The following is a 27234-nucleotide window of genomic DNA, read 5'->3' as shown; positions in this document are numbered from 1 at the left end:
TTGCTTATGCACATCTAATTCAGATTGATTTGAAAAGGCCAACCAAGGGCGGGGACTGCCGCTTTTTTTGTTTTTTGTTTTTGGGGGGGGGGGTTGGATGGGAGAATTTCTTTTTATTTCCTCGCCAGAGGTTTATCAGTAACAGAAACATCTCTCTTTAATCCAATACCTTATCTTTGCTTATATTCACCAAGAGGCAGCAAACATTCTGCTGCTGCCTGAAATCACAGGCCACAAAAACAGTAACTGCACTGTCCCGTCTTTTTTTACAACCACTGGGACATGATTATCTCATCCAGGTTTACAGGGGTGATGACTTTATTCCTTGTTAAAAGTACATTACTGTCATGCTGTGTATATACTTGTGAAAGAGGATGCCTCATTTCAGCAATTACAGTAAGCAGGGCTTAATTTATGTTCAAACGTTTTGTAATTCTCTGTTCATTGGTCATCAGAGATTGTGCAAACACTAGACTTACGTGAGCGCACCTGGGAACATCCATCGCAAAGTGTGCATTCATTACAGAGCGGATTTTCAAACCAGACTTTGCTGCTTGCACGGCTACCCGCCCAAAGTAGGATAAAACACGAAGCCAACAAAAGCAATGGCAACTTAAAAAGCAGAAAGATGGAGTGAACTTTACAGAGGATCGCCAGTTAAGTGGTCTAAGATTGATTAGCACCTTTGAATTCTTTACTTAGTGCATCTCTTTCAGCCTAACTTCAGTTATTTTTTCTGTCCATTTCTCCCCAGTCCAATTTTTTCCACACCACGGAAAAGGTCAGGGGAGATGGAGTCAGAGATGAAAGCACTTGATAGTACCTCTTCTGTCAGCTTCACTACACTTCACTCCCCGCATCCACTGATCTGACATCAAGTGTTTTTCATGTCACGTTTTCCATCCCTGCTCTCTCTGGAATTTGGTTTGACCTATTCATTGCAGCTTTTATGAGGAAACTTTAATCAAATGCTTTATTTACTGAACACCACAAGTGGTATCCGGTTGCTCTTAACGGGAATAGTTCGTCCTTGCTGCGTAAAGGGTTTGTGAGAGAAAACAAACTTTTAGCAGGTTATCATAAAATGTGTCATTCACTGTCATATCTATAAACCCACTTACAAACATCTCACAAATTATATATACACTACCGGTCAAATGCTGCCATTAGAACAACCGAGCCGGCTTTGAGAAATTTTAAATATGAAACATATTTGGCTTTGATGAAACCTACTTGCTGCATAATTTCATTGTTTTTTTTTAATAGTTTTGACGTATTTAGTATAGTAGAGTTGAAAATGGCACAAAGAGAAAAGGCCTTGAATGAGTACGTGTTTTCAACCTTTTAACGGGTACAAGAGAACAAAGAAAAAAAAAACAAAACAGAAATGAAAACTTTTACGTATAATTAAAGAAATACATAAAATGCATCTGCCTGCCCAATGCTTGGACAACTTTGGAAAAGGTTTTTTGGCATTCTGCGCAGTTATACAGTGAGTAATATAATAAATAAGATGCTCATTCGACTTGGGGGTTGGCTTAACTGGAAAACCGGATAAAAGAATCAGCCTCAATCCATTTTGATAATTCCAGCAAGAAAATATATGCACAGAACTCCGCTGTACACTTTGACTTCTGTATGGATTAAACAGAGAATGTCTATAACATGTCAATTAGTGAGCATTAGAGCCAATACAGGCCAATTTCCTTACCTTTGGACAAGCCTAGTCTGGCAGTCCTGCCCCATTTGCAGTCTTCACGCTAAGCTAACTGACTCCTGGCAGTAATTTCATATTTATGAACAAGCACGCAAGTGGTAATTCTTTTCATCAACGTCTTGACAAGAAATCAAATATGTTCATTTCTCAAAATGTCAAACTATTCATTTAAGAATAGTTAAAGCAAACTGTGGACCTATATGGCCTATATTTTTTTAAACAACTCTGCAATGCTACATTGCTAATATGCATGTCAGCGCAACCACAGACTGTGATGAAACTGATTTCAAAAGGTAAAGTTTAGGCTCACCATGGGTCCCGTTTCCCCAGGCTGTCCTGGATCACCCTATAGGAAACATAAAGTTGTTAATTGAAGCAGAGTGGGTTTCAATCTTACCAAACACTACTCAGGGTAAAACAAACCAAATTTTATGGGTTAAATGCTCCTTTTTCCACATTACGTTTGAATTCCCCCATTTTCGTATCAAATAGCCACTATATGGTGCATAGCAGCCAGGTTGAAATAAGAGCTCAGTATTGTGCCCATATACCAAGTTATCCCACTATGCCACCTGTACCCTGTACTGTGTTTTTCCAATTGTTGTTCTAATTTCTGCTTTTCGTTCACGTCTGGCTCGTGGATGTTCCTGCAGTTCTCAGTGCTGTAGGTTCCTATGTCAAAGCGATGCCTTTACATCACTTGATTTTTTTTTTTTTTTACCTCTTAGCGACATTTACAGGTCAATTTTTGTCACGCATTGTTCGTGAAAGGAGATCCAAATCACAAGAGCAATAAAGCAGCCTAGCGTAAGAAGTCCAGTTTTTCGGGAAAACACAACAACTACTGCCACTGGAAAAATTGCAAATCATCTTAAAAACTTGGAAAGAACCAGATAAACAACACTTAATATTTTCACACTCCCACTGTGATCTCTGCCAAGACAATAAAGATCAGCTGGATCCCTCAGAAAGTTTTATAGCTCAATATAACTGACGGCCCCTTTTCTGTTTCTTCTTTCTCTCACAGGCAGAGTTCACATAAATTAGTGTGATGCCAATGACCGTCTTAAAGACATGGAAAATGTTACGTTGTAATGAAAAACAACCAAGTGAATGAAAATCTATACAGTAAAACATTCTCTTGGGAGCCTTTTGATGTTTAGTTATGTAGACATGAGGGCGATAAATTGTAATGTAGTTTGTCTAGTATTTATTAGAAAGGTTTTCATTGGAACAAACCCTCCCAGCAACAAGTCACAATCAAACTGAATAGAAGCACAAACAGAGCTGAACTTGTTTGAAACTTACTGGAAATTATAGCATATTTATTACAGGACGCACTGACAGAATTTTGCTGAATTTTAATGATACATAGAATTAAAAAAACAAAAGACAAATGTTTTTAACAAACTTCCTCAGATGCCAAGCAAAAATCAGAACTCACAGGTAGACCAGTCACACCTCTGGGCCCATCCTTGCCAGTGTCACCCGGAGGTCCTCTTGGTCCAGGAGGGCCTGGTGGCCCTGGGGGCCCAGGTGGCCCTGCTTGCCCCTGATCTCCCTGGGTGGCGAAACAGCACATTAAAGCATCATTACGGTGTGTTAGTTTTGGACTGCTGAGACTGGAGCCACTACAGTGAAATGATAATTAAGAGAGAGTCGTGGAATGTTCTCGTGGGTGGCGATGGGCTGCCTCCATTCATAACATGACGAATGAGCTTTTTGGAGCTAGCATACAGCTTAAGTTAGGAGGAGCTGCAGTGTAATGATTTGTAGCTGAAATATTAATCCTTTAAAATGCATGCAATCCTACAAGGCCATAATGAGTTGGATAAGGACGGTGCTTTAGGTACCGACTCAAAAACGTCCCATTTGAAGTTGACAAGTATTGAGCCACAATAATCAGAGGAAATGTACTGAAAATGTGTGGTCCATTATGATACTGGATTATAAGAAATTCTAAGAAAATATTCCACAATCTAAGTTGCAGGGGAAAAACTTTTGAGTAGTGCCAGGACAGTAATTCATTTTACCTTAATAAAACCTTTTTTAAATGAAGTTTCCATATTTTCCTTTAACAATAACAGAAGGAGCATGAGTGCTTATGACAGGTCTGTCTGAAGGCTTGCATGCAAAGTGGCCAGAGAGAAGTGATTTGGTGAGACTTGGCGCGGTGGACAAAGAGAGAGTGAGGACACACCCACTACCTTAATGAGCCGTCGCTTTATGAGCTGCTGGTCAGCGGAAAGAAAGCCATGATTGATCTTAGGGAAGACCATCTGAGCAGGTGTGTGAGGTCAAGAGGTCGTAGGTCAGAGGTGAGAGAAGGTTGAAGAAGGATGAAGTCCCAGAGGAAGAAGAAGAAGGAGGAGGAAGGCAAATGCAAAAAGAAACAGATTTTGTTAGAAAGGCCTGTGTTCATGAACTCCGGTCCAGCACCTTCACAGATGGGGGGAGAAATCCACACTTTTCCAGCACCGAGGTGGTTTGCTGAGGAAGTCTGGGCTTATTTTTTTGGAGCCAGGGCCCATAATTATCACCTCTGGGGTGCGAGTGTGCCACAACGAGTTCACAGTCCCCTGGAAAAATGGGAATTACTCCTCCACTGTGAAAGTGCCGTCATCATCATCGTCGTGTCTGCTGCTAAGTCAGACCCTGGGAGCTGCACACACTGAAACCAGCAAGGTTAACCCTTGAAGTTTATTTCTAATCTTTTTTTTTTTTTTTTTGGTCTTTCAATGCACACCTTATTCTACTGGTGTCCATTGGTATTTGGCACTGAAACAATCCCAAAGGCCATGCAAGTGGATTGGAGGATTTGTGGTGAACCATGAGCTTGAGCTTGAACAAAAACTTTTGCCACTTTGGTTCATCACTGAGTATTCCTCTGGGAGCTCTGTCCATTCATTTGAGCACCACTGGACACAAGCCAGACCACCTTTGTTTTCAGGATGCTGCTTGTTCCAGTCAGGTACATATTGCCAGGTTGTAACAGGCCACCTTTGCGTTCACTGGCATGTCAAATGGAGAAGAAACCTCTTGAGCAAAAATCTAGTAGCAGCAGTAGTGAGAAGAGGCTAATGATTGACATGCTGTGATTAATTAGATAGCAGTTTTCCTGTGTGTACTCTATCATCGCTCTCTGAGAAAGGCAGCCAACAATGATTCATTTACTTCCAGTGTGTGCTGCAGAGGGGTCGGACTGAGCAGCAAGACAGCAGCACCACCGACAAACCTTGACAGTCAGGATCTGATTGCTGTGCAAAGCAGCCAGCGTAGGGAGACCAGGCAATCCCTGAAGGGACAAATAGCAGAACATGGCACAACACACGCATGATATTCAAACACTGGGTGAACAAAAACAGTTGAAGGAGGAAAGAGACAAGCGTCCTACTTCTAACAGGCCTTATAAATGTTTGAAATATAATATGTGGAATTCTTTGAAATGTATATAAGAGTTTTTAAGAGCCGTAAAAAGCCAACATCAAAGTTAACTGTCAAACAAAGAGTTCTGAGGACCAGACATTTAAATTCAAACCTAAACAAGACCAGGTATTTTATTTTCAATATCTTTGATACAATCCAATTTTACTTTCCTCCATAAAACTGTGTGTATAGTGGCACCAGGACCATCCTGTGTGGGCTACAACGGCATACGTAACCATTTCCTCTTGTTTTCTTCCAGTTATACATTTGTTGAAATAATACTCATACAGTACAATACACTTTGAGCTATAGCATGCTGGTACATTGAGAAGTGGTACTGTTCATTTAGCTTCAGGGAACATAAAGACACTGAGACGTTTGATGGAAATTCAGTCAAATGGTTTCCAATTGCCTTGTCAACAAACTTCATGACAGATGTGATCCAAACATAAAAACTGGACAGAAGAAGAAAACATTGGGCTTTCTCCTTGTTAAAAGATGACAATAGTTTACAGCTGCAAAGAAGAGCTTTCATCTGAATCCAGACATTTTGTCAGCTCAACACGGCTGTTCAAATGGTGCAGTCAAAAATAAATGTATCCCATTAAATTTTGTCATATTGATGGGTATATCAGTAAACTAACACATTTTTATTTCATTGCATTTTCTTACATGTCCATCAAACTAGATTATCTTTTATACTCAGTGTCCTAGAACTATGCACGTAAGTGAAGTAATAACCAGGTTCGTGTGCAGCTAGTTGACTAGATATTGAACTGTTACTGCCCTTGCTAGTCGGTGCCAGAAATACTAGTCCGTTAAATGTATTATTCTCATTTTATGAATGTACAATGACAGCTCCAGATTCAGAAATGTTACGATGCTATCGGCCTCTCAGGGGAACTCAGGCTGACTTGACACCCGAGTTCATCTAGGGGTGGAGGGAAATTGACGTAAACTGTTAGCATGTTTGGCTAACCTGAGCTTTAAACTAAGTTAGTTTTAATTACTTATTTATTTGTATATTTTTCCATAGAATGTATTTAACTAACTACATTCATTTGTGGGGTTACAGCTGCTAATTATAGTACACACCGTACAACAACAGTGTCATATATCCCAACTGTTTGTAAGATATTGCAAGCCCTTTATTGCAGTAGGGAAAAATCAGGAATAAAAAAAACATTAGCCAAAATTTAGCATTTGCCCCACTCATCAGTTCCTCTTCCTCCTAAAAGCCATTAATTTGTATCACTTAAATGGATAACATGTTTAGAAAATATGAGCAAGTTTATAAGTTCAGAAGCCATGCAGAATTATGTTTATGTTTAAAATAGCTAGATGCTAAGGACAGGATTACTGCATTAGGGAACTTGTACCCTAGCTATGATATTATATAGATAGCTAAAAGAGTACATGTTTACAGTCATTTTTTTTTTATTTCTATTTTTTGTTTTTTAACTGAGTCGTATGGATAACAGCATGTTGGAGTCAGTAGTTTTAACCAACTTATGATCAAATAGGTCTCATTTGAGTTGGCAGCAGCTGTTAGCTAAAATGGAAAGCCTTGTCTTTGTGCAGCATTATATGAAACTGAATCCCTACTTAAAATATTTTTTAAAATCAACTTGTACAACTCGAGGCAGTATATCACTGTGAACTACAAAATGAAAAATTGAGAGGTCTAGGATTGGTTACTAAACGGGCTCTTGCTGATATAAATGCCGTTTGAATAACTAGCGTGCGGTCATTTTTTGATGCCGTTCTATGGTTTTGTTATTAAAGCAATCATTGCATATTCACTTGTTTATCTTTATGCTGCAGGTTTGATCCATCACGAATAACCAGCCTGAATGAAATGATGAAAACACACTAGCTGGCACACTAGCGTGAACGTGCCCTGCAAGAGATATATATTCAAGCTGAAGATAAAATCTGTCCTATCCAAACATGGCTTTTGTGCCGTCCCTCTAGATTTCTAAAGATAATTCAAAAAGCATGGCTCATTAAGAATATGGGTTTCAAGGCAGGCTAATTTAATTCAGGTCTGCAGCAGAGCAGAGCAATGGATACTCTTACACTGTATACAATGGCCACGCTGTGCATAACTGTGCGTAAGTATTTCTCAAGTTATTTACAACCTCAAACATTATTTACAACTTCAAATGTCTTGAGGACATAGAGGGAAAACAAGCACTGGATTATGATCAGTGGGAATGGAGAATACAGAAAGTCAAGGCATGAAATGTAGTGTAGTGCATGTGCAGGCTGGCACATGTGACTGCTTTCTGGGATGTAGAGTCGTGAATTTAACTGTACTGTCATTTTGAGATGCCAGCAGGGATAAATGGAAAGAAAGTGGTAGCCATCCTGACAATCTCCCTGACCAGTAAGGAAAAAATAAATAACCAAAAGCATAATTTGGCCTTTCTGAGCAGGAGGTTAAAAAGTAGAAAAGCTTGACTAGGTGTGGGTAAACTCTCACTCTTGCCTCCAAGCTGATGTCAATGTGTGAGAATGATAATGACATGATGGCCGACAGAGAATCCTAACCATTCACAGATTGCCTTGTTTTGCTTTGCTAAACCAAAGCGGATGTTGGTTATTTGGTGAGGACCTTTGTTTCCATGTATTTGCCTGCAGCAGGGTGACTGTAGTAAACAATAAGTCATATATGAGGGCAACAGGCATCCTCAGTTATAGGACACCGGCCAGCTCCAGCATCTCCTCGACCACACCAAACACACAAAACATCCCGAGCAACTGCAGGCTGTGGCATTTTCTGAATATCTATATATGGAGTGAATTACCAGCTCTGTACGCAGATGGCTTTAATACATTTAAGTGTGTAATAACACAGTCATTTGAAGCCCCGGATTTGGCATCAATCGGATACATCAAATTTATCTCAAGTGAAATTCATTTTAATGCTTTTGATTTCACAGACAAACAGACTGCAAATAATTCTTTGTTCATGACTAAAAAGTCAAATCCTGGAAATTACATAATCATGGCCTCTTTATTTTGGAAGAATATTGCACATTGGTCAAATTTGGGCAGTTTTTGGGGAATTTGTCAGGATTTTTTTTTTTTCCTTCAGTGAACCCAGGAATTGTTGAACCTTTGCTTGACAGCTGTAGCTGGTGCCATCCCTCAAAAGGACCACACACCTTTTTCTGTTACTAACTCCTGTTAATTATATTCTACAGTGGTGGCCAAGTATGCGTTTGTCAAAACTGACCAATTTATTAGTCGCTGCTTGGTTAACCTCTTTACGTCTGGAGGTGGCCTTTGACCCTCAGGGCAGACAAATGGCTGGCTCTGACATGTGTGAAACAGGCAGCGGCAGTAAGCATCTATGAGGAAGTTCTCTCAGACACATAGTGAATCTCATACTGTCTTTGGCCACAGAGGGTGACGGTCTAAATTGACCCCCTGATGTAACCTAAGCAAACGCTCAAAAAAAAAAAAAAAAAAAAAAAAAAAAAAAAATGCCCTTAATATTATTTTAAATTTAAATCTGTTTATATCTGAAGGGAATATGGCAAACTGGTGCATACAGGACATACTCTTCACATATTCTCTTGTTTACATGTATCTCCATGTGGCTTTAATCAACTCCCCGCACGCAGTCAATACTGGGCATGAAATTGACTTCACTTCCAGCCTGATAGATGGACTCAAGGTCAGGCAGGACTTGCCCTGTTATGATTTCATTTATTAAGGAAAACCTTCTAATACTGTTACACTACATTTACCTACTAATCTAATGTGCAAAGTCAATATGCTGCTCTGGGAAGGTAATAAAATTTAGTGGTGACCTAGAGGGCTTTTACGCCCCCACAGTCTGTCATATGTGACTACGGCAACGAGTTCATTTGTACCTGTTAAGGGACAATTTTGCCATAACTGGAAGTTAATGAAATGCTCTCTTGAAATAGACAGTTTGTTTATGTAGTCAGTAAGACAAATAGGACCTGGTCCGTCCCTGTAAAAACTCCATCAGCCACACTGCTGTTTCCAAAACATAAATCATTTAGCTGATAGTGACAGATGGCTCCACTTCCGAGGTTAAAAGGTTACAAATTAGGAGCAAAACCAAGAAATTCTATCCAAACGAGGAACTTTTATTCTAGCAAAGATATTTCCTGAGTTTCAGCGCTGCAGCCCTTGCAGCTGTAATTATTATAAAATATCTTTTCTATAACTAAAACTAACTGCGGGGATTTGAGTTGATTTTTAGCGTTTTGTTTGGTTTTTTGGTAGATATTGTGAAAATGGATATCCACATGGAAAACAACAATTCAACACTAACTTAAGGAGCGCCTACATGCAACATTAGATGCACCGCTCGGAGACCACTAATCAAATTTCCCCGAAAAGGTCATTTGTACTGACATTCAAAATCTCCTGCTTTTCTTTTTAGCCTGGAGGTGAGCTGACTAATGTCTGGGTGGGCATCGGCAATCAGCTGGGATCGGATCAGCTTGGGAAATTGATGGTATTCAGGTGACAAGACAAACTGTGTAGTGTTCTCTTGCCCTTTTGTGCCAACCTCAAAGAAATCAATTACAGGCATTCAAAACTACTGACTCCACATGATAAACTCTTGACAAACAACAGCAGACACAGAAGAAGTGAAAGTGTGCATGTGCACATGTGACCCTCAGTTAATGCAATCTACTTTAAACAAACCTGTGCAGTCTGCGTTCCAAACAGGGCTCATTTTCTTAACCATTATTTGAGAAAAATGAGAGCTACGCTAGCTGCTAAGAGGAGATAGAGTAATTAATATCAGAGTCTGTCAAGCATGGAAAAGCACTCACATTATCATCATTTAGAAGCTGCACTTTTATAGAAATGTCAAACGATGGAGCTGGAAATGATTATAGTCCTGAACATGCCATGTCACGTTGAAGACTGAAGTGAATCACAAGTAATTATAGAGACTGAGCTTGTTGGCTTTTGATTATTGCTGAGATTAAGCAGAGCTCTTCTGCTGGTGTGCAAAAGCTTGTACTCATATTCAATTTAACGACAAAAGGTAAAAAAAGTCGGGTTTTTTTTTTTTTTTTGCATCTTGTAAAGGATACCACCCTATGCCTTCCAAAATATTTTGCACATTCGCCTGCCATTTCTTGATGGAGAAATAAGCAGTGCTGAAATGCTTGTTGTATTTGGCCCCACTGGAAGAACACTATCCCAGGAATTTCATGCATCTCAAACCTTTTGCCCACAATTCTGCTGGGGGAGACACACACAGTCACATTCATCTGCTAATCACAAGAAGTCAGAGCAAACCGCATACCCGTGGTCCCTGGTCGCCTTGATCCCCCTGTGGAAAAGCAAGAAAAAGAGTTTGTCTTCAAATGAAAGGGTCAAACAAATACTTCAGTACACACACACACACACACGCGCTAAAGTAAAGCACTAATAACAGACAGACTCTCACCCAAATTACTGAGGTATAATTCAGAACACATTGATAAAGAAAAATAATAGAGGAACCCTCAACTATTCATTGTGGTTGAGAGTAAAATCACTTATGATAACATGGACTGACATGGATTGGATATGAAAGGCAGAAAAGCGCGAGAGCAGTGGTGTGAGGTTTGGTGGGTTTGGTGAGGCAGGGGGGGGCAGACAGCATTGCCAGGCCAGATTTTATGCCCCAGAGATCTCTCAGATGGCTTTCTGCCTTTTTCGGGGGTAAATCCCTGCGGACAGAGAGCAATCCTGAAGGAGAAAACATTTGGTTTCAAATCGAGCTGCGTGGTGAAAACTGAGGCTTTATCACATTAGAATAAAAGCCAAAACAAAAGTACAGTTTTGGTTCAGTATTATTATTATTTTTTTTTAATTGAGTGGAGACGGACCTAATGTTAGACAGTGAAATATAGCTGTAATCTGTCCAGAATCGGCAAAGCGAACATCCTTAAACCATCTCATTTGGTGCTCTTCGTTCTCCTGTTGGCTCAGTTACAGTTTAGCCACAGCGGTAAAACGAGCTGAGCAATCTTTCACACATGGATGGGAATTGTGCTCAAACAAACTTTTAATGCGATGCCTGAACAAATTTCAAATAAAACATCTCCTGGAATTTTTTTGCAATTTTTCATTGGGCCCTCGTTCCAAAACCAGATTTAATGGGAAAACAGTTGTGAATGGCCACGCTGATGCATGCTTTATTCATCTTGGGTGGGAAGAATGCACACAGTTGTTTTTCATTTCATTAAACTGCAGATGAAGCGGTTCACATGAGAAACATGAACGTGCATCTCATCAGCAGGACTCGGTTATTCAAAATGATCATAATCAGTGTTCAAAAATCATAAATCTGCGATTTTTTTTTCTGTGATCAAGCTTCAGGATGTGGGATTTTGGTGGCTCAACCTGGAAAAATAGTGTGCAGTATTCATGTTTCCTCTTAAGTATTCATTTAAATTTTCATTAAAAATCACCTGCAATAAGAATCATCAATTTATATCTACTGCAGCACAGGAAGGATGAATCAAAAGCTGGCTTCGCAGTACAGGCGTTACCAGCACTTTCACACAACTTCAATATATTTCTCCTACAACAGGGCTTTAAATTTACTGGGATATTACCCAAGTTATTGCCCGTTTCTGCATAAATCATTCATTCATGAATGGACTGTAAAAGTCTTAATCTTCCTCAGGAGCACGTTAGATGTTTGCACTTTAAAGTCTCCTTTTCGGGGACTTTAACTTTGGTGTAATTCCTCAGGCCCACATTTTGTCCCCCAGTCCTGCAGACTTATAAAAGAGGCTGTGCGGTTATTTTGCATGCTCAGCTGCTGTTTTATGGAGGAGTGCTCAGTGAGGCATTTAAGGCTTTCAACTGAGGGCTCAAACTTTTGGTCTTTAACGCTCTGTGCTATGGATTTGTTAACTGCAGGCTAATCTCAATACTAGGACTTAAGGTCAGGATGACGTGGAAATGCAAATAATAAATGGCATTCTTTATGGGCAGATTACCGGTGAGAAGACTAAAAGCAAAGATTTTTACTGTCTCGACCTTCTTAAATGGAAATAGGCTGGACATTAAGGGTTTACATTTGACCCTTGAAATTTTATGAAATTCAGTTTATTTCCTCTGATTTTTAGTGTTGCAATGAAAGAAATGCCAAAATGCAACAGGGAATAGTGTCTCGCAGGTGAGAAATTGTTTTGTATGATATTTTACAAGTCTATTTCACAATAATTAACACTAAATTAAACAAATGGTAGCTCATGTCAGGTAAAGGAAAAAAGTTTGAATATTTGTCAATAAAGTATGAGGCGGTATGTGCTGGGTTAAGTAGCCCTAAATTATCTGCTTCTTGGCACTACCACTGACACACCCTACAGTAACAGTTAACTCAGATATGCGCCATAATTGTAGCTACAAATGCATGAAAATATTTTGGGTTTGGTGTGTCGATTCCCAGAAAGTTTGAAGACAGGCACAGAGAGCAGCACTTCTTTCAGGACACGAAGCACAAAAATGGTTTAAAAGATGGAGATATCTTATTAGTTCTTTCTGCAAGAGGACATTACAAAAAAGCAGAATTGTAATTTTCATTTAAAACATTAAATAAAGAAATAATCCCGTTACTTCCAATATAAGATAAAGCATTTAGATGTTTAATCCCTTATCATGAATATAAACCAAACTGCTGAAAATTAAGCTATTTGTGATTATTTAAAACTTCTGTGTAGATCTTCTGCCTCTGCAGCCTTTACATGCATTGGGATTTGTGCTCCAACTGCACAATATGGCAGCTGCACTAAAGCATTTTTGCAATCATCTGTGTATGCATTCATGCTGCACATGAGGGAACATCTTCCCTTGCTAACTAGGTGACTTTTGCTGCCTTTAGACTCTTAACAAAAAAGCAGTCCAGTGTCAGGATTTCTCAAAGTGTTTCTTTAAGCATTTGAACCAAATATCAGATCAGCAGTATAACACAAACACCAAAATATTAAATTACCCACCTTTTCACCCTTTGGACCAGGAGGGCCCTATGAAGAGAGGAGGGGAAAAAAACAGGTTGTTTAAACTATTACAACATTAAAAAAAGAGAATAAACTATGATCCAAGTCACTTGTAATTCTGAAGACAATCATGATGTTGTCAGAAAATGTAAAACCAGGGGGGACCAATCATGTTAAAAAACAAACAGAGCCGCTAAGCGAGGCTTGAACGTCGAGAAGTGAGACACAACTGAAAGATTAATAAACTGACTTTGTGTACTTTCTGACATCTTTCGGGATTTGATTAAAATCCCCTGTCACAGACTGGGAAACGGTGCACTGCAGACAGCAGGGCTTATGCAAACATACAATTAAAGCCTAAAACAGACCCAAATCAAGTCCATGTTTACTTAGAGGATCAAATCCAGCAATCTCCAACCAAGCATTGGCAGGCACGTTCTAAAAAAAAAAATAATGTACCCTGAAAAAGAGGGCTACATTTTTGTTTTTCTGTTTTGGTTTGGGGTTTTTTTGTTTTAAAACAGCAGTTTTTGTGAGGTAGCTTCCAGCATCTGTCAGTCAGTAGGCAGCGCCGCCTGGGTGGGCTCTGTAAGAGATCCCGAGGTTAAATAGAGGGTCTGACAATGAGGTGTGCATCCACATGCTGAGCTTAACGAGTATGTGTTCAAAATTTGTATTTTTTTTTTTTTTTTTTTTTTTTTTTTTTATTCACGTTGGATGGTGAAGGTTTTTTCTTGGGAGGTCAGGCATTTGGGGAAAAAAGGAGCAATATTTGGAAAAAAGTGTATTAGATCATCAACTGACTGACCACCCGCTTAGCAACAATGTTTCTGAGCTCCTGGAGAAACTTAGAAGATTGCTGTGCCAGTTCTATTCTGTATTTCACATACAAAAAAACCAAAAGAATAATAATAATCATACTCACTTTCGCTGGCCATAAATAAAATGTCAATATGAGAACAGATCTGAATCTTCTAAAGCCACATAATTGTCCTCGGGTAAAGGGAACAACTTTTTCACCAGTAGGTTTAGTACTAGGCACGCAAATATGTAATGGTTACCATTCCAGGCTAATCCTGGTCTACCATAGTTTGGTTCCAAATACAAAAAAATACACTGCCACTAATCCATAGATTGATGATATTAGTATAAGACCTGTGTTTGGATGCTGTTCCCTTCAGTCTATGTACCAGTGACCCAGAATAGCAGGCTTGGCCTTCCACTGCGCTGGCACACATGCTCCAGAGGTAGTTCAGCAGTTTTCCTCAGCCAATTTCTGCCACACTGCTGAGAGGTAAGAGAACTGTAGCCAGGTTTCTCCCTGCTGAGTGCCTTTGGATATTATTTTTGATGCTTATTTAACTGTCCGTAACTTTTTAGTTATGTATAGTAGCCCATGCGGTCCCAACTGGATCTGCACAGGGGCTAATTTGCTTCGGTTTGGGGGGGGCTGCGAACCTGTACAGCAAGCTTGTGCACGGCATCATCCCATTTATTCAAATGCGAGGCTTCAGCAAGCCTCAACACAGAGCTTAATACACACAACAAAGATCTAGGGAGGTGCTCCTGCTGCACAAAGAAGCACAACACACTTGTAAACACAAAATGTGAATATTATAAAAACAATGTTTCCGACTGCAGCTCCCTAAGGACGGATAAAGAGGCAGCGCATTGGAATCAAATGTGACTTTTACATTTCTAATGATGCTGAGGCATTCCAAATGGGCTAAATAAGTTTCCAATGTTTTCCTCTAAATGGAAGGCAGCTAAAGGAAATTGATGTAACTTTGCTTGTTTATTTTTTATCAGAGGAAATTGCCTTTGGATAATAGGCGGCTATTGACAGGCTATTACTGCAAACACAAACGGCTGGAACAAAAAAATGAATATAAATATAAGCACCGCGTCTTTTCGCACGAGTCTGCTTAACGTATGATGTTTGGCACGAATAAATGCACTTGGCACAGATAATTACAAGGCTAAATGATTGTGCACCACATTATGGGTAAATGAAGTAAAATTGCCACATTATATGATGTAGCAGCACAATAAATCCAGAACGTAGAGCAACATAATGAAACTTCATCAAGCCCATGTTGAGATGTTATATCTGCATATCTGTATTTTGCTTGTGAGGGAATAAATGAAGAATATGGAGTCAGAAGTGTTGGCTGGATCGGCTGATGTCATCGTGGGGTGTAAAATAATACTCAATATTGTTACGTTTTTAAGTATGAAGGGTCACAGGTATGAAGAGGCATATTTTAAGTCAAATATTAAAGGTTCTCTACATTTACATTAATTTTTTAAGTACCAAAAACTAACCAGCAGGTGAAAGCAGGAATTTAAAAAAAAAAATCAAGTGAAAAATAAACATCAAATGGAAAAATCCATAAATCCAGGTAAAACACAAAAGGGCCCAAATGAGATGTTCATCCTTGCTGATAAACTTGCAACACAACTCCAACCTAATTACATTGTAGATCTTTGAAACATGTTCATTACCTCTCGGCAGCCATCATTCTCATGCAGCTGGTGCACCGAGGCACCGCACCGAAAGGCTTGTAAGTAACGGCAGACTAGAGGAAGTCTTATAGAGGTTCATTTTTAAATTCTACAGATTATCAGATCAGGCCTGTAACTGTCTTTGGAAGCTTTTCATTTCAAATGGCACCTTTTGATAATCAACACTTCTATCATATCAGCATATCAATCAAATAATAAAGACAAGGTAACTGCACTCAGAAGCTTTTTCCTGGTAGGTGTGCAGTTTTTTTATTTTTATTTTTTGTGGAAGTGGAATGGTACTTTTGGCGCACCCGTATCTCACCAAACACTCATTTTACTCTTCCATCTGGACATAAAGCATGTGGAAATGATTTGGCTACACAGCGTGCACCTGCTCATTATACGCTTCATCATTTGCACATCACTTGGAGAGACAACACGTGCTGGAGCTTTTCCAGAAGGTTTAAGCGAGTGCAGCAAGGGTCTTTTATAGACACTATTAAACAGCTCTCTTGCAAAGACTTTTTCAAAGGAGCAAACTGTACTACAGTAGAACTGCAGCGGGTGTCTATTTGTCAAACCATCTCTGCAGCTTTGTGGTTTCAGTCTGCCCTGAGGAAGGTTTCTAATCAGCACCTGTGTATGCTTTTCACATCTTTTTTTTTACTGCTTCTGCTCTGGCTCTTTTTCATAAGCAGCTGCTCCTTGGGTCATCACTGTTCATTAGCGAGTTACTCTGCTGAACACGATTAACCTTCTACGGTGCTTTCAACACCTAGATTGCACTTAACTCATGCCTAGCTCTCACTGCATGCAGAGCTTTAAATAAACTAATTAGGTTTGACAGAGGAGGAGTTCAGCGTTTTCTGAAATACACTTCACGTTGTTCACATTTTCTTCGCTTTGATTTTGAGTAGATGAAAAATATAAGATGCAGCATGTTGACGCTGAGTTAAAAGCTTTTCTTTAGTAAAGCTCTGCCAGAGTTTGAAGCTTCCTAGTTAGTCAGATTTTTGACCGCCACAGAAACTATCTCTTTTCCTGTGTTTCTGGTTAGCACTGTTGCCTCACAGCAAGAAGTTCCTGGGTTCAAATCCAGGCTGTGTGTGGGTTCTCTCTGGCCTCTACAGCTACTCCAGTTTCCTCCCACAGTCTAAAGACACGCACGTTGGGTTAACTGGAGGTGCTGAATTGGCCATAGGTGTGAATGGTTGTTTGTCTCTTTGTGTGTTAACCCTGTGACAGACTGGAGACTTGTCCAGGGTGGACTCCAACTCTCGCCCCATGACAGCCGGGATAGGCTTCAGCCGCCCAGCGACCCTGAACCGGATACGCAAAAGAAAATGGCTGGCTGGAAATACTACAAGAGCTTCTTTTTCTGAGCAGAAATAACCCCCCACTTAGTTTAATGCAGTTTTCTCCTGGTTTAGGTTTGAAACACTGAGAGACACTCATACTCTTGAGTCACTATGCAACCAGCCTGAATGCATTTCAGATGCATCATCTTATATCCTGAAGCCATATTGGTTCAAATAATCCTGGAGCTTGATTGCATTATCTAGCAAACACTGTGTAACGGTACCATCTATATTACTCAAATACCCTATCCCCCAAGAGATATTAGGAGTGGGTTCATTATTGCGGAAGCTTTTAAGAAGAAGAAAAAGCAGCTCTTTTGGGATTTTAAGATATGTACAGTACCAGTCATAAGCTTGGGCACACTCACCCATTCATATGAATGACCAATACTGTATAACACAGCACTCACTCAGTTATAAATGGGCCTAGTATGGCTACACTTATTATTAGCAGTTACCAAGGAGACAGACAGTGAATCAGTTTTGTATTTCTGTCTGTTTGGTTTTTAAAATTTGTGTTTCTATTTTTTTGTCTCCTTGGTTGCCAAAAGTTTTACTTCAACAAGCCGTTTTTTTAACCTTGATGCTTGAGTTTTCATACCTGTGGCCATGGAAGTCATTAGAACACCTGAATTCAACGACTTGGACGGGTGAATGAATACTTTTGGCAGTATAGTGTAGCTCTTTAATTCAGAAAACAGAGCAACTTCTTCTTCTTTTTTTTTTTTTTTTTTTATGAAAATGTTTCACTTAATTTCCAAGAGTATCTCGTTAATTCAGAAATTTTCCTCGTCACGTGAGAGCATCGCGTTTCCGCATGTTTTCACTTTGCGCTCACTCTTTTTTGAACATTTTGTGGGAATCTGGTGTACTGTCTGAGGGATTTCCCAGAAAATCTCTTCCATGAGTAAGATTACTCCCCACATGCGTGTTCCAAAACACTAAACATGTCCTATAAATGTGAGCTGATAAATGCAGTTGCCCCAAAGCAGAAGCTCTTATCCACTTATTGAAAATGACACATATCATGCTGACAGTAAGCCTCACATCATTGCTGCTCAGTGCTGGGCAAACTTATGTCAAATTTCCATCCTGAGATGATTTGTAACAGAACATCCTGTATGCATAATATTGTCAAGTTTATGGTGGACCACTGGATCAAGATTAAGCTTTTTTTTTTTTTTTTTTTTTTTCTGTCCAGACACATGTCTAGCTTCTCATTCAAAGCCAAACCAAGACCACTGTCTCCTGCAAAGGCCTGCACGAGGAAAGCCCTGCCACCTTTAAAAAAAAGTGTGTGGGGGAGAAATATGGAAAGGTCTGCAGGGAAATATAAAAAGGCAAAATGAAGTGAGGCCAAACCCGCAAGCAACATGGAGAACACTGTCATTTAAATCTGACAATGTAACTGACTTCACCTCATATTAGATGGAAAGAATAAATGATGTTCAATAAAATAGTTCTGGCACTGAGGTACATTTCATATGTGCCTCCTGCAGTGGTGATTACTTAGAAGTGAATATATTGTGCAACTTTCCTCCAAAAAGCTTTTCGTCTGTTTGACTGCAGATTGGACAGAAACTGTCGAGCCAGTTTTCATGAAACCTAAAGGAGAGGTGGAGCACAGGCGAAGGAAGAACACATTTCATTTTGGCGCTGGTCCAGATCACGCTCCTGAAAACCGATGAGCAGGGCGCTGACCAGCGGAAGAGGTGCCAGTTTATGTTCTATGTTCTGCTTCCTGTACATTTTGGCCCTGTGTCACTTTCACACTGATTTATTGACCCCCTAATTTATTCATCAGGCAATTTGATTTTTTTTTTTGTTCCATTTTTATGTCAAAGGAATCATTCATATTAATGTGATGATATGACTTCAAGATGTTAGAAACTTTCCTATAGCAGCTGTTGCTAATGTTAGCCACTGAGGGAGCTTTTATTTGCATCGTTTCTATAACAGTCTCCTTTAATATCAGTAATTTTGGTGTTTATAAAGGATCTGGAACTCAGTGACAGATTTAAATACACAAATCACGCAAATGTATTGTTATTCTTGAGACATTTCTTTTTCATACGCCTGCAGTCAGTAAATAAATGGTTTAACCTGACATTCACTATGAATGTCCATGCACAACACACACCAGCACACACACTGAAAAGTACATCTTTTCTGTCAAGCTAATTTTAAACTGTCTTACATAGAAGTCAGGATACCGAATATCCATTCTTCACATTCCTCTTCTAATATAATTTACTCAAAACATGATGGATGAAAGCAACACAAGGCAAGGGGCTGGCTCACGTCCATGGCTTTAGCTGTTGTTGACACGAGCAAAATGACTCTCGTGGGTTTGGCCGCGAGCTGCTTGTACAATCTTGCGAGACAATCCGCGTAATCCAACGGGATGCAAAAAGTCAGGAACGGGGGAACTGCATGCAATCTCTGTCTGGACTTAGTTGTATTAGTTTTCATCACAGTGACCTGTTAAACTTATCAAGGTCCAGGAAATCAATCCATCAAATGGAGCTAATATCCTCTTTGTGGAAGCAAGGCCAACTGGGCTGGCAGCAGTTCCTGTAGCCTGAACTGCCGGCCACATGGATCCAATCATCTCACCCTGGAGCACTGGCATCTCTGAGAGCACAGGCAAACAACTACCGCTTTTACAACCTCTTCTTTACAGGCGTACGCTCCTTTCACACAGCTACAAAATATTAATAAGCACGTGTGTACACAGGAAGTTAAGGAAAGTTATCCTCCGGGCACCAAGTGTTGACGGGGAATGTGTAAGTGAAGAGGTGGGTTTGAAAGGACTGAACCCTGACTGACAGACATGACTCAGCAAAGAGATGCATCGTATTTGTCAAACGCTGAAACTGAAAAGGCTCACAACACTAAAAATCACGTTTAATTTGGCTTACTTAAATAAATCAACATTTTTTGTTTTATTGTTGGTGTGCAATTGGTAGACTTTTTATTCCCAGTTTAACATTTACTTCTAGGAGTTTTGCACAATGGAAGGAATATAATGCAGCATCCCTGCTCTCTGCATTTACTCTCCACAAAGCACAAGCTGAAATTTCCCTTCTGACATCGCAATTATACTCAAATGCAGCAGTGCACGTTTAGCCATTTGCAGCTTCAAGGTGTGCACAGCCACCGCCGGCATTAGAATCTACAGTGCTCTGTTTCGGTTGTGTATAAAGTTGCAACAGAGAGAGACAGACATCCAGTGAAAACACATCTATATGTACACCTCCATCTGTTAGTTCTGCATGAGAACCGTCAATCACACGAGCATGGGCCCCAGGGGAACTTTTCTTCAAGGCAGGAAACTAATGGAGGACAGAGATGTGAGTAATCAGAGCAGAATGGGCAGGGACGAATGACCACAAGTGGCTGGTGCTCGTCGGGGGAATCTAGACGCAGAGGTTAGGCAGGGATAGGAAAACCACACTGGAAAACTGACTTGGGAATGGCATCTGGTTCCCATATCCACAGTGTATCACAATTAGCCGGCATAAGATGACTTTAATGTGTGTGTGTGTGTATGTGTTTGTGAGTGTGTGTCTGCTTGTTGTTATGTGTTTGGATGTTCTTGTGGGAGCAGGGACTCTGTGAACTGAGGAAGCCGATAGCACGACTGATATATTTTATATATATACACACACACACACACACACACACACACACACACACACACACACACACACACACACACACACACACATTGAGATTGTCACTTGGGTAGGATCTCCTCATTCCTGAGGAGGGAGACATTTAAACAGCTTTAACACAAACTGTCAGCATGAGAAGCCAGACATCCAAGCCAAATTTTTCCATGTGCAATAACGTAAGCAAATTTCTGACCCACAAAATTCTTGTTGTGGACATGAAATGTTGAGGAACGGACAATGTTCCAGTTGAAAAAATATTTCTTTCACTTCTTCTGCTGATTCAATCAGAACCACATACTGGCTGCTTTACATTTCTCATCATTTGATGCTGCGAGCAGGAGGGAAATTCCTTTCAATCACAACGCTGTCAAGCTTTTTTCTTAAACTGTGAGCATCGCATTCACACAGTGCTCCTTCAGTGCTACGGTAGTGACATTCAGTTATCCCTGTGAGTGTTCAGCTTGCTCAGCGAGCCAAGGTACACGAATGACTGTTTCAAACCTCGGTGAGGTTGGCCCGAGTGCTGCAGATCGTCATTTAATGACAAACAAGCTCTGCTGATGGGCACAGCGTGTGCAGAGGACTAACATCTAAAAGGTCAAACTCTTAATGTTGTCACACACAGTGCCAGTAGGCTTGTTCAGGCACCGCTGCCCTTATGAGTCCAAATAAACGCTGTCATGTCAGATAGATCCACTCTCAGCTCTCGGCGGGGCCTCTTCACTGCCAAAGCCTGTGTGTGTCTGTGCTCCTGCCCTCGCCTGTGATGTTATGGTTGTTAATGTGCACTTTATTTTAAATTAACATAACTCTGCAACATAGCAAGAAGTGTAAATGAACACAACTTCTGCATATGTAAGCCTTCCTCCAACTTCCTTCTCCTCTGTAGGGCAAAAGTGATCAAAGTCCAGCTGGAAGATGTTTTATTAACAGGTGTGGAGCGGTGGTGCATATCAGATGAAGGATGAAGAGTTGAGGGTGCCTGGACTCCTCTGCTTCACCCCCACATTGCCTCTAATCCCTGTTCTGCAGCTGCATAATTCATACATTGTGACAGATCATCTCCAACCTGCAGCGCTGGAATCTCTGCAGATGAAGCGGGGGTGGGGGGTGGAGGAAACTGCTTGTCAAATACAGAAGCAACCAGATTTATTTACCTCATGGCTAATATGACTAAACTCCTGCGAGGGCCCGTGCTGTACTGTAACTTGCTTGGCCCGGGATCCCAGTGTGGTACGGAGACATGTTTAATGGGCTGAAGCGGGTTTGATGTTCCCAGTTTTGTATCACTTTCAAATATTTCCCCTGCTTTCTGACCAGATTTCAAAGCACGCTAGTTTCTCTCTCTGACTGCATAATTTTAATTTAGTATGGCATTCAGTCTGTGCTAAAAAAAAACAAAAAAATGCAGGAGAGTGTTAGTGGGTACTTGACTGCAGCCTCAGGGATGGTGTTTTATGCTTGATTGGCACTAAATGGTGTGCACACAGAGTGGTGGGCGCCCGGGGTTGATGTTTTGACATGAACCGCCTTTTCAGAGACACAGAAAGATGAGAAAAGATAAAAACTGAGAAGGAAAGACATGATCATTTTGCCTCAGCTGTCATTTCACAGACCTCGAGGATATTTATGTGCGGTAACAAAAAAAAAAGAAAAAAGAAACAGTTCTCTGGCCTCAGTGGCAATGAGAGGCAAAATCCTCTCCATGTAAGCACTCTGAGTTGAAATATCATCTGTAAGGTGTCTCATTTTAACATTTTTCCAATCTGTCTGGAGAATAACAAGGGATCTCCAGCAACACATCACTGGACGGTTGAGTCTGCGACGTGAAACTGACAAATGCGTGCAAATGCTGGAAAAAGACAAGAAATCCAAACAAAGAAAATCACTTTTCCATATCTAAAGGCAATCAGGAGCCGCCAAAGAAGATCTTCCCTGATGAGTTTTGATTGAGGAAAACTATTCTCTTTCTGTCTCTGCAACCACAGGTCCCCGTCCGTTCATCAGTAGCTTAGTAACGATTAAGTCACAGAGATCTGTAATGACTTCTGCAGTGGTCGGTTTGTTTGGCTCACAGGGCTGTGTACAATTTACGCAGTGTTCCCAGAGTTATAGCGGGAGCTGTTGAATATTCATGGCGATGTGTCCCCTGCCATCCACCGAGTGGGCATACCAAAGGAAAAAAAAAAAAAAAAACCTACATGACATCACTGACACCAGAATGGGCTTTTTTATTTCAGAAACAGATCTGGTGAGCTTTGGGTGAGTCACTGTTAGATCACCGCATTTTTTGGAGCCATAAAAGCAGGACCAAACATCTAGAGCACGCTGTGCTACCTATAAATGACTTCATCAGAAAGTGACCTGCTGGCCACAGCTGGAACACTGTGAGGTACTCATGTGCACTCGATTTACTGTCTCACCCAAAGAAGCAGTCTAATGAATACCTAAAAAAAAGAAAGAGGCATCCCATACATTTACTGGGAAATCCAACTTCTGCTATTGTACAAACATTTCAGAGGCACTTCTTGGACTCCCAGTCAACTGTTGAGACATCTCACAGTATGATTTTATTTGTCAGATCTAAGGCCCGGCAAGTGAGGCTGAGAAGTAAGACCACCTGCATTTACTTACGTCCCAGAACCCCAGGAGCGGGTGTCTGAGAAGGCTCGGAGGATTAACTTACAGTTTTTACAGCTCAGTCGGCACACACTATTATACCTATTCAATCACACTAGCCTCTGGAATATAAAAAAGTTTAACAGAGCTCACGCACATGTACACACACACACACACACACACACACATACACACAGACGCAGTACCCGCTTGACCCGGTTTTGCAGTAAACTGTCACAAGCTCTGGCGATTATGTATGCTTCTCTCTTCATCTTTAAGGAAACTCTGAAGTTTTCCATCTGAAAGAGTGAATCCGTGATCACCCGGCAGTGTAATGAGGTGAGATAATCTCTTTGGGTTCAGGGCGCTGGCAGGGACAGATGCTGGTAGCAAGAATTTTATAAAGCAGACTGCACCAATGACGGAGACGTGGGTCCTTCTTAGGGGAAGCCAGTGATAAAGAGTTCATTTTCATAACACAGCCAGACTGCGCGGTGCTGCCGAGATCCCTGCCAGCAGATTTGTCGTCTTTTACATAAATAGCAAAAACACAACTTTGCATTTTGTTTGCTGCACAACTTTTAACTTATTCATTGTTTTTTTTTCTTTATTCTTAAAGTACAGCTACATGTCAGAAATGACCCTCACACACAGTGGACTACTTACCGAAGTCACATTGTGAAATTACACTGCACAGTTATGTCAATCAGCTACATTTTGAGATGTTTAGCTTACCTCAGTGCAGCGACTGGGAGCGAGCAGACTGAAACATCATTCCTCCAAAACTCACTAATTAACATGTTAGGTCTTGTTTGTTTAATCGGTGCAAAACATCAGTGTTTAAACCCCCTTTTAATTGTTTTAAGGAGGATTATGTGCAGGATTATTTCCTGACAGCCTCAAGTATAAATCTTATCTGGCTCTTCGTTTCCTAAAATATCAAACATTTCCTTTAATGTGATCTTGTGCATTTGTTCTTTACAGCACACAGCTGAACCTGCCCTTCTCATGTGCCTTTTACTCTACCATCTTCTATCTTATATAGCAGCATCTTTGTATGCATCTCTGGTGCTCTGTTTTTACCTTCACAGGGTCATCGCAAAACATGTGAAGCAGGCATACTTACAGGAGGTCCTGAAAGAGAGAGGAAAAATACTTGGTTAGTGTGTTTTCAATCAGCGATCAAACGGACACAGATCATCAATATTCCACTGAAACCGCATATCCAAATTGCTAAGAAGAGAAATAAGCCTCTAGCTGAGAATTATTTTTTGGAAAGGACCATTTCACATTTCATCTTTGCCACGATGCGTTCACTGACAGTGAAGAATGGGAAGACGGTCTCTGTCGGTATAGCTCCACTAATCTTTCTACCTTACAGTAGAGAACAAAAGACTCCCAGCTCTTTACCGTGCATTTGGGTCCACAATGGCCACCAGGCCTGGTGATTGCATTTTACATTTGTAAGTGGCTCTGATTTCACTGCTACAAGGTTGTGTGCTTGTTAAAAAAAAAAAAAAATCCCCCCACGTTTTTTTGTGAGGTGACACTCGTCTTTTCTCCAATTACTGCTGCTCAAAGGACTTGGTGCCAGCACATTTCAGGGCTCCCCAGAACCCTGCAAATCATTTTAGGTCTTCAGGTTCTTATTAAAAAGGTACCCAGCTGCTTTAACACTGAAATACAGATTTTTTTTTTTTTCCCGTCCCTTACAAGTCCTATGTCCTTGAACGCTTCTTCTTCATGACTGCTGCAAATTGCTACTACAGCTGGGGATTTTAAGGAGCCGTGTGTTTGAGCCTCACTGGCCTGCTCTTCTGTAGCATTGTTTTATGGATCGTTGAGCTACAGTAGACCACTTAGGTTTTAATAAACCTGCTCCACTGTGTGTGTGTTTTTTTGGGGTTTTTTTTGGACATGTCCCACTGGCGCAGTTCAAGTTTTTAAACTAGTAATTATGGGAAATCAAAGAAAAAGTGTGATAAAAAGGTACAATTTCCTCTAAAGACCATAACAGGCACTTTATTCAGGGGCTACAACTTCTTGATGGCCTGAGTTAAATCAGAAAACACTATTAAATGACGCTGTAGCCTGTGATATCATTTATAATGCACAGCTAAAGCTCCATTTTCTCTCAATCACCAAGGCTCAGTTTCACTTTCTGTTCTCAGACTGACAATTCCAGTCATTTTTATCCACAAACCCTCAACCTCTGGTTTTTCCGTGCACTGGACGCCACGCTGCGACATGGACTTGTTCAACTCGCTTAATCCGAGCATCAATTCCTCCCTTTTTCGTGAGTGCAGGAGTAACAGTCCTGATTATTCACACGGGGGAAAATATGTGAGGAAACGTCTAACACTTTCCAGCATTGCCCACCTGCTAGAACAGTCTGAGACTGTGGCTTTTCAATGCTACAAAACCTTCTTCATCCTGAACTGTCCTGCCACACTTTTCCTTTCCATATGTTACCAGTAAACAAACAAGAGATCCTAATGAAGTATCCCATTCATTTTTAATGCATAGGTAAACATCGCCGTCTCTTTTTCCTATTTGTTCTTTCTGTCAGTGGAGCCAAGTGGTGGGAGAAATCTTCCTCCTACCTTTGTAGATGAGTAAACTGCAAAACACCTCACCGTGACTTTATGGGAAACTCACAACGGCATAGTTTCTTTTGGTTAAAGTGAATCATGAATTAAATATGCTTCCCTTCAACATCCACCAGAGCTGAGAACTTAAAAGAGGGAAATTGGATTTGCAGAAGGCTTACAGTGCAGAATTCAGTATGCCCCTGCCCATCAAGGACTGAATTTCTCCAGTCGCATAAATAATATCTCTTAAATATCTTTTCAGTTTCTCCCCAGTGTAGTTTGTTTGGAGTTTTTCCCTGGGATTCAGACGGAATCTTTTTGACTTTTTCAAGCAAGTCACACATGTCCCACTTGGGAATTTAACAGAAATTACTAAATTATAATTACGCGATAATTTGCAATTACGCCGAGATCATTCAAAGCTGCACGTGAGCACGTAGATACAAAGCCAGTGTGTTAAATCTGTCTCCTGACAAGATACTTCAGTCCAGTTAGTACTTTAATTTGTAATATTATACTGAACGGTGGGACCTGTCATTGCATTTGTTCCCTATTGTCTATTCCTAATAGAGCACTGTACCTCACCAGCCCAGACATCATGAGTGGGCATGATTGCTTGCTTGTTTCCAATTGATTTGTCAAGAGGAAGCAATTCACATTCTCCACATTTGCTCTGGCTGAACAGAGACCAAAAAAAAAAAGTGTCTGCACAATGGTGCCATTTATAGTATGAAAGTTTGCCGGCATGGTGGATGCTTATTGGAAGGTTAAGCACTGCATAACCAAAGCCTGGCGGTATTTCAGATCTGCAGCCGACCGGAACGTTGGACTGTTGTCTGTCTGTCCAATGATTTTGGGTTTTTTTTCTTTTTTATTAATTTTTTAAATCTATTCTGGCTCTCAGGTTGTGGACGGGATCACTCTGGTACTATGAAAATTAGAAGGAAAAGAAAGGAAGTGGGGTATGCCATGCAGATCCACATCTCAAAACAAAAACAGGATCCTTAATTGAACTGAAAATACAGGAGGTAAAAATAATTCTAATACTCAACAAGCAGACCTCAATTGATTTGGTTGAATTCCTGTGACTTCCTGTGCAAATTCTAATGTTTGTTTCTCAGTCTACGAAACCAAAGCAGTTTTTTCAGTCTAACTCACTAAAACTGGTGATTTTGCTTTGCCCCATCTTTCCTCTTTCTTTTTTACACGGCCAATAACTTTTGTTCCAAGCTGCTTTCTGTGCCCTGCTGCCCTGTGCGCTTGATGCAGAAGGCCGACACACTCCAGATCCCATTATCACTTTCCGCCATCAGGTGAGGGGAATGTGGTTGCAGCTCGGCG

The 27234-nt window shown here is 40.6% G+C and overlaps 1 protein-coding gene across 1 annotated transcript in view; it reads right to left on the bottom strand.

Moving 5' to 3' along the window:
* col25a1 (collagen type XXV alpha 1 chain) overlaps window positions 1–27234 on the bottom strand; it is a 150471-nt gene that overhangs the window by 39658 nt on the left and 83579 nt on the right. The window contains exons 4-9 of the mRNA XM_030722790.1: window positions 24429–24436; window positions 13141–13167; window positions 10452–10478; window positions 4953–5012; window positions 3162–3278; window positions 2028–2063 (exon numbers count right to left, since the gene is read on the bottom strand). Of these exons, the coding sequence (XP_030578650.1) occupies window positions 2028–2063; window positions 3162–3278; window positions 4953–5012; window positions 10452–10478; window positions 13141–13167; window positions 24429–24436 (275 nt within the window). The remainder of the gene's footprint in view (window positions 1–2027; window positions 2064–3161; window positions 3279–4952; window positions 5013–10451; window positions 10479–13140; window positions 13168–24428; window positions 24437–27234) is intronic.

The sequence above is a fragment of the Archocentrus centrarchus genome (genome assembly GCF_007364275.1).
Source record: "Archocentrus centrarchus isolate MPI-CPG fArcCen1 chromosome 18 unlocalized genomic scaffold, fArcCen1 scaffold_23_ctg1, whole genome shotgun sequence".
NCBI classification, from domain to species: domain Eukaryota; kingdom Metazoa; phylum Chordata; class Actinopteri; order Cichliformes; family Cichlidae; genus Archocentrus; species Archocentrus centrarchus.
Note: the sequence above shows the minus strand (reverse complement) of the source record. Positions and strands in the feature narration are given on the sequence as shown.